The sequence below is a fragment of the Danio rerio genome, chromosome 16 (assembly GCF_049306965.1).
Source record: "Danio rerio strain Tuebingen ecotype United States chromosome 16, GRCz12tu, whole genome shotgun sequence".
Classification (NCBI taxonomy): domain Eukaryota; kingdom Metazoa; phylum Chordata; class Actinopteri; order Cypriniformes; family Danionidae; genus Danio; species Danio rerio.
The window spans coordinates 55,678,967-55,687,500 of NC_133191.1; the positions used below are offsets into that span (position 1 = coordinate 55,678,967).

Genomic DNA, 8,534 nt, shown 5'->3' on the forward strand with positions numbered 1-8,534 from the left:
TTCCATCAATGTGGAGATTCTTTGACACTTATTATAACAGTAAAAGCTGTCTTAAAGGGACAGTTCACCCAAAAATCATCATTTACTCATCCACAATTACTTTTTCTGTTAAACACAAACACTTTAAAAAAAAAAAAAAACTATTAGTTACTTTCCTTTAAAAAAGTAAACTAGTTACTTAAAAAAGTGATTAATCAACAGCTAAGTTGACTTAATTTTTATAATTAGGTACATACTTCATTCAATTAATAATTAAGGCAATGGGTGTATTGAGTAAAATCAACTAATCTTGCAAAACAAAAAACTTACTTTTTAGAGAAAACCAATTTTAAAGGCAACTAATAACACATTTCAAAGGCAATCAATATCTTTATAAGAAACGGTTTACTCACTAAAGAAAAGCTTCACTATTAGCTTTAAAAGAAATGAGTTCAAACAAATGTTTGAAGAAAACTAAGTGCTAAAAACACAATGCTACCCACTTTTTAAAGAAAATGTAACTAATCACTCCAAAAGCAATTAATTGACTCACCTAAAAAAAAAATCAACTAATCGCTTAAAGAAATTAGTTCAAACTGATTTTAAAGTCAAGTAATCGTTTTAAAAGAAATTAGTTTAAGAAAAAATAAGTTTTTAAGTAGTCAACTAATTGCTTTAAAAGGGAGACAGGTTTCCTCACTTAAGCAAAATAACTAGTCACTTTAAAACAGTGAATTAACTCGCTTTCTAAAAGCCAACTAATCGCTTTTAAAACAATGAATTTAGTCACTTTCTAAAAGAAAAGTCAACTAATTGCTTAAAGAAATGAGTTAAAACTATTTTTAAAGTCAACTAATTGCTTTTAAAACAACAAACTTACTTTCTAAAAGAAAAGTCAACTAATCACTTTAAAAACAATTCCTGTCTTAAAAAAAGTCAATCAATCACTTAAAGAAATGAGTTTAAATTCCTTTCAGTCAACTACTTGCTTTAAAAACAACGAATTTACTCACTTTCTAAAAGAAAAGTCAATTAATCGCTTAAAGAAATGAGTTTAAATTAATTTTCAAGTCAACTTATTGCTTTAAAAACAATGAATTTACTCACTTTCTAAATGAAAAGTCAGCTAATCGATTTAAAAACAATGAATTTACTCACTTTCTAAAAGAAAAGTCAACTAATCGCTTAAAGAAATGAGTTTAAACAATTTTTAAAGTCAACTAATCAATTTTAAAACAACAAACTTACTTTACAAAAGAAAAGTCAATCAATTGCTTAAAGAAATGAGTTGAAACTCAGTCAACTAATTGCTTTAAAAACAATGAATTTACTCACTTTCTAAGTCAATTAATCACTTTATAAACAACAAGTTTACTCAAATCCTAAAAGAAAAGTCAATTAATCGCTTAAAGAAATGAGTTTAAATTCATTTTCAAGTCAACTTATTGCTTTAAAAACAATGAATTCACTCACTTTCCAAAAGAAAAGTCAACAAATCGCTTTTAAAACAATGAATTCACTCACTTTCTAATAAAAAGTCAACTAATCGCTTAAAGAAATGAGTTTAAACTATTTTTAAAGTCAACTAATCGATTTAAAAACAATGAATTTACTCACTTTCTAAAAGAAAAGTCAATCAATCGCTTAAAGAAATGAGTTGAAACTCAGTCAACTAATTGCTTTAAAAACAGTGAATTTAGTCACTTTCTAAAAGAAAAGTAAATGAATCAATTTAAAATAAATTAGTTTGAGCAACAAAACTTTTTTAAGTCAACTAATCGCTTAAAACGAAACCGGATTATTCACTTTAAGTAACGTCAACTAATCGCTTTAAAAGAATTGGATTTACTCACTTTAAGTAAAATCAACAAATCTATTATTTTTTAAATCTACTTTTAAAACAACATGTTTATCTACTTTAGTCAGGTAATCGCTTTTTACAATAAAGGAGGATATTCTGAAGAATGTTGAAAAAACATTTTCATAATATTTTTTTCTTCCTACTATGGATATCAATGTTTTTTTACAGCACTCTTGAGAATATCTTGTTTTGTGTTCAACAGATGACAGACACTCATAAAAGTTGAGAGCTTTTTGAGCATGAGTAAATTGTGAGGAGCTTTTTCATTTTTCGGCAAACTGTCCCTTAAAATGGAAAGTTCAGCCAATAATGAAAATTCTGCTGTGGTTAATCCTCCCAATAAACTGTGGGAAAAAATGTCAGCATTCAAATCAGCAATAACATTCATGCGAATGGGAAAATGAGCAAATTTTCAGTTTTGGCCCCACTATTCCTGCACAAAAGGTAAGAAAGTATGGCATCAAATATTAGTGCGGGCTCAGTCTTAACATGATTACTAAGAGGCTCCAGTTACAACACTAACTCAGTTTAAACATGCATTTCATAAATCCACCTTATGGCATGATGACATGACATAATGATCCTCTGACCTGCGGAAAAAAGGCCTTTACATGCTCATCAGGTGAGGGTTAAAGGTGCAATGACACTGGCGAGTGTTAAATGTGCTTGTTGGGAAGGGAATGTGGCAGTGTTACTGACACTATGCGAGTGCGAGTGTGTGTGTGTGTGTGTGTGTGTGTGTGTGTGTGTGTGTGTGTGTGGTGACCCAACAGCCAGTACTGGATCACTATATACAAACATGGTTTCCTGCATCATTCACTGTATTGGTACGAATGCATCGAGTTCGTTCTTTGCATGGTAAATGTGCTGTGGGGTTTTCTCTGCTTTTGGTGATGTTGTATTGCTTCAGTGTCAAATCAGTGGAAGAAGCGCTTTTTAAAATGAATAGTTCACCCAAAAATGACAATTTACACACATATCAAGGCATATAATAACGTAATTGTTAAAAAAATTATTAAAATAAAACAAAAGGTGTGCATATGTATGTATGTATGTATGTGTATATATATATATATATATATATATATATATATATATATATATATATGTATATATATATATATATATATATATAATATGGAAAACGAGTGCATCTTTTTACAAAAACTAATGTTGGATTGTATTTTAAATGCGTGTGCATGTTAAAAAATATAATCTGCACAAAGAAATTATAGGTTCTTCTCTAAGTAGTTACTCCACTGTGTGTGTGTGTGTGTGTGTGTGTGTGTGTGTGTGTGTGTGTGTGTGTGTGTGTGTGTGTGTGTGTGTGTGTGTGTGTGTGCCTGTGTATATACACACATATATACAGTTGAAGTCAGAATTATTAGCCCCCTTTGAATTTTTTTTCTTTTTTTAAATATTTCCCAAATGATGTTTAACAGAGCAAGGAAATGTTCACAGTATGTCTGATAATATTTTTTCTTCTAGAAAAAGTCTTATTTCTTTTATTTCGGCTAGAATAAAAGCAGTTTTGATTTTTTTAAAAACAATTTTTGGGACAAAATTATGAGCCCCTTTAAGCTAATTTTTTTTTCCGATAGTCTACAGAATAAACCATCGTTATAGAATGACTTGCCTAATTACCCTAACCTGCCTAGTTAACCTAATTAACCTAGTTAAGCCTTTAAATGTCACTTTAAGCTGTATAGAAGTGTCTTGAAAAATATCAAGTAAAATATTATTTACTGTCATCATAACAAAGATAAAATAAATCAGTTATTAGAAATTGTTTTATTAAAACTATTATGCTTAGAAATGAGTTGGAACAATCTTCCCTCCATTAAACAGAAATTGGGGAAAAAAATAAACAGGGGCGTTAATAATTCAGGGGGGCTAATAAATCTGACTTCAACTGTATATATACACACACACACACACACACACACACACACACACACACACACACACACACACAGCTTTTAAATCAACATCAAATGTTTTAAATAAACTTCTAATAAGAATAAAATAATAATAATAATAAATAAAATGTTTAAGGGAAATGATTGTGTGTGCTGGAGTTAATTTATTGGTTTTCAGTGGTGAAAATATTTCTAGCAACCTAAAGCATGCAAAAAACCCGTGTTGTTTTTCTATATGCCTTTTAGAATTGCTTTAACAGGTTTTGGGATTCTTTAGTCTTTAGTGTTCCGTGTTTTTGCATTCGTATAAGGTTATTTAACTCCAGAAATCTATATAAACTCAGAAAAAGTGTTGAAATCAACTCTGTGAGTGCTAATTCAACACTCGTCTAATTAATTTATTATTTATACACTGGTAAAGTCCTGGTTGCCTTAAATTGAATCAAATCAACCTTATGAGTCCATTGAATTTATATGATGATAAACTGGCTTAAAACAGCTTGTGTAACTTATACAATTACGTTAAAACATGATTAACTTAGTTTATTGACTTACAATGAACTAAAAACATTTGCTGTCTTGACTAATTGATCATATCATTTTTTCGGTGTATAATATACAAACGGTAAAAATCAATTAGTTGACTTAACTCAAAAAAGGGAGTAAACCCTAATTAAGTTAACTTTACAGTTCCAAGTTATATTGGGTTTACTCACTTTTTTGTGTGAAGTCAACTAGGAGCTTTTTACTGTGTGTGCGCATGTATGAGTGATTCCAAGTCTTCTGAATTGTCAGAGTTAGATGAGGAACTGACCAAAACATTAAGTCATTACTAAATGAATTATCATCTCTTTCACTGAAGTTTTCTCATTTGCAACCACGTGAAATGCAAGAATGCAAGTATTAAAACAGTGCATAACAAGCGTTTAGAAAGCTAAAATATGACTTCAGAAAATGTTTAATAGGTTATGCTGGTGTATTTTTATAAAAAAAAAAAGGTGCTTTAAATATTTTGTGTTGCATTAAAAAAACACACACATAAATGTGAGTAAATAATGACAATATTGCCAATGTTGGGTGAACTATTGTTTTAAAGGAACACTCCACTTTTTAAAAAATAAAATAGGCTCATTTTACAACTCCCTGAGAGTTAAAGTATTGAGTTTTAATTGAGTTTCATTTGAGTGTTTACTGTTTTTTATTCCATTCAGCCGATCTCAGATTCTGGCAGGAGCACTTTTAGCTTAGCATAGTTCATTGAATCGGATTAGACTATTAGCATCTCAAAAAATGACCAAATTTAAAGTTTTAAAGACTTTTCTGTAGTTACATCATGTACTATGACCAACAGAAAAAAAAAAGTTGCTCGTTTTCTGTGCTGAAATGGTTAGGAACTACAGTTTACTCTCATTCTGGTGTAATAATCAAGGAACTTTGCTGCCATACCATAGTTATTGCAGCGCAATGCTAATACACAGAAAATAACCTTTGATTTTACGTCAGTTGCTCAGTACATGATGTAACTTCAAAAGAGTGAAGCTTTAAATAAGACAAATATCCAAACTATTTGGCCATTTTTGAGTGAGATGCTAATGATCTAATTCAATTCAATGATCTATGCTAAGCTAAGCTAAAGTGAATCAGATAAAGGGATTTAAAAATGGTGAAACTCATCGTGTAACATTTGGAGAGCTTTAAATAAAGCAATTATCCAAACTATTTGGCCATTTTTCAGTGAGATGCTAATGGTCTAATCCGATTCAATGATCTATGCTAAGCTAAGCTGAACGTGAATAAGCTAAAGAGATTAATAATAGTAAAACTCACCCGTTTAACACTCTGAGAGCTTAAAATAAAACAATTATCCAAACTATTTGGCCATTTTTGACTGAGATGCTAACGGTCTAATTCAATACAATGATCTATGCTAAGCTAAGCTAAAGTGAATCAGATAAAAGGATTCGAAAATGGTGAAACTCGCAGTGTAACACTTGGAGAGCTTTAAATAAAGCAATTATCCAAACTTTTTGGCCATTTTTGAGTGAGATGCTAATGGTCTAATCCGATTCAATGATCTATGCTAAGCTAAGCTCAAAGTGAATTAGCTAGAGATTCAAAAATGATAAAACTCATCCTTTTAACACTTGGAGAGCTTTAAACAAAGCAAATATCCAAACTATTTGGCCATTTTTGAGTGAGATGCTAATGGTCTATTCCAATTTAATGATCTATGCTAAGCTAAGCGAAAAGTGAATAAGCTAAAGAGATTAATAATTGTAAAACTCACCAGTTTAACACTCGCAGAGCTTTAAATAAAGCAATTATCCAAACTATTTGGCCAATTTTGACTGTGATGCTAATGGTCTAATCCGACTCAATGATTTATGCTAAGCTAAGCTAAAAGTGAATCAGCTAAAGGGATTTAAAAATGGGTAAACTCAGCCGTTTAACACTTGGAGGGATGTAAAATGAGCCTAGTTCCAAAAAAGTTGTGTTCTTTTAGGCTCAGGAAGATTTGCGTGCATCAGGAGTGAACAATATCCTCCTCTACTAAAAGAGCGCAGAGGAATCAAGTGCAGAAAAACCCACGTCTTCCAGATGAGAGCGGTTGGCGTCACATTTTGGCTGGTGCATAATGCTGGTTTCGGTGTTATGCTGATGCAGGAGTGCATCCTGCAACTCAGTGGTCCATCTATCGTTACACTAATTAGGCCACGCTTTAACTAACTAAACACAACCGCTGGAGGAAAATCCTGCATCACTGCTACAGTTTTGATCGCGTTCTGCTTCACAGACGACAAGCAAACGCTGCCATTTCAACTAAAACTAAGTGCTAATGTACCATGTCTCTCTCTCTCTTTCTTACAAAAAATAATAATACAAATGTAAAAGAATTTCACAATAACAATAAAAATAATGCCAAATGGAAGAAACGAGGATTGCTCCACTGGACGGCGGCACCCGGACGGCTAGACGAACGGACGCTTCAGAGGCAGCTTTGTGGTGGCATACAAAAACGACAGGTTGGCCTGCGTTCCTTCCCTCCGTATTGCATACATACGTACATGTGGGAGTGCGAAGGTAGTATACAATAATACACAATTAAATAAAAACCGAAAGAGCATAGTTCTGCCAGACTCAAGAAAGTGTTCAGTTGTGTGGGCTTCATTGGACTGGTTTAGCACCCAGGGGTTCTGGCTCGAGGTGTCCGGAGACGTGCGCTTTTTGTTATTCAGGCAAAATACATGGTCCTCAGGGAGTCGTGGTGAATCTGCACCGCTTTGGCCAACGCTTGAGGATCTCGACCATTGCTCTGCCCGGAGACGTGACTTCCCTCCCCGCTACAAACATATGGGATGAGGTTAAATGCATTGATCAAACATGACAGTGAAAACATTCAGATTGTGACTGAAATACAATAATAGTCATTCATTTTTCTTCAGCTTAGTCCCTTTATTTATCAGGGGTTGCCACAGCGGAATGAACCACCAACTTATCCAGCATATGTTTTCCACAGTGGATAATTTCCTCAACATTCTACACACAATCCCCCATAATGACAATGTGAACAACGAGTTTTTGAAATTGTTGCAAATTTATTAAAAATAAAAAAGCTGAAGAATCAGATGTACATCAGTATTCACAGCCTTTGCTCAATACCTTGTTGATGCTTCTTTAACAGCGAGTACAGCCTCGAGTCTTTTTGAATATGATGCCACAAGCTCGGCTCACCTGTCTTTGGTAATTTTGACCCATTCCTCTTTGCAACACCTCTCAAGCTCTATCAGGTTGGATGGGAAGTAACGGTGTACAGCCATTTTCAGATCTCTCCAGAGATGTTCAATAGGATTTAGGTCTGGGCTCTGGCTGGGCCACTCAAGGACATACACAGAGTTGTTGTGAAGCCGCTCCATTGATATTTTGGCGGTGTGCTTTGGGTCATTGTCCTGCTGGAAGATGAACCGTCGCCCCAGTCTGAGGTCAAGAGCACTCTGAAGCAGGTCTTCATTCAGGATGTGTCTGTACATTGCTGCATTCATCTTTCCCTCTATCCTGACTAGTCTTCCAGTTCCTGCTGCTGAAAAACATCCCCACAGCATGATGCTGCCATCACCATGCTTCACTGTAGGGATGCTATTAGCCTGCTGATGAGCGCTGCCTGGTTATCTCCAAATGTAACGGCTGGCATTCACTCCAAAGAGTTCAATTTGAGTCTCATCAGAGCAGAGAATTTAGTTTCTTATGGTCTGAGAGTCCTTCAGATGCTTTTTGGCAAATTCCAGGCGGGGAGTGGTTTCCGTCTGGCCACTCCTCCATACAGGCCTGATTGGTGGATTGCTGCACAGATGGTTGTCCTTCTGTAAGGTTCTCCTCTCTCCACAGAAGAACTCAGGAGCTCAGACAGAGTGACCATCGGGTTATTGATCACCTCCCTGATTAAAGCCCTTCTCCCCCGATCACTCAGCTTAGATGGCCGGCCAGCTCTAGGAAGAGTCCTGGTGGTTCCAAACATCTTCCACTTACAGATGATGGAGGCCGCTGTGCTCACTGGAATTTTCAGAGCAGCAGAAATGTTTCTGTAACCTTCCCCAGCCTTGTGCCTTGAGACAATCCTGTCTCAGAGGTCTACAGACAATTCCTTTGTCTTCATGCTTGGTTTGTGCTTTGACATGCACTGTCAACCCTGGTAGCTTATATAGACAGGTGTATGCCTTTTCAAATCATGTCCAATCAGCTAAACTCCACAGGTGAACTCCAATGAAGCTACTGAAACA

At 34.5% G+C, this 8,534-nt stretch overlaps 1 protein-coding gene across 4 annotated transcripts in view; it reads right to left on the bottom strand.

Annotated features, from left to right (window-relative positions):
• Positions 1–3,922: 3,922 nt before the first annotated feature.
• The window catches only part of ago1 (argonaute RISC component 1), a 70,399-nt gene continuing 65,787 nt past the window's right edge, over positions 3,923–8,534 (bottom strand). For 2 of the 4 annotated variants that reach the window (XR_012391510.1, XR_012391509.1), the window contains 2 exons: positions 5,274–7,100; positions 3,923–5,031 (listed from right to left, as the gene is read on the bottom strand). Coding sequence is in view for 2 of the 4 variants with exons in the window: in XM_005158472.6 (XP_005158529.3) it covers positions 6,992–7,100 (109 nt within the window). In the remaining 2 variants the exon portion in view is untranslated. 4 annotated transcript variants of the gene reach the window in all.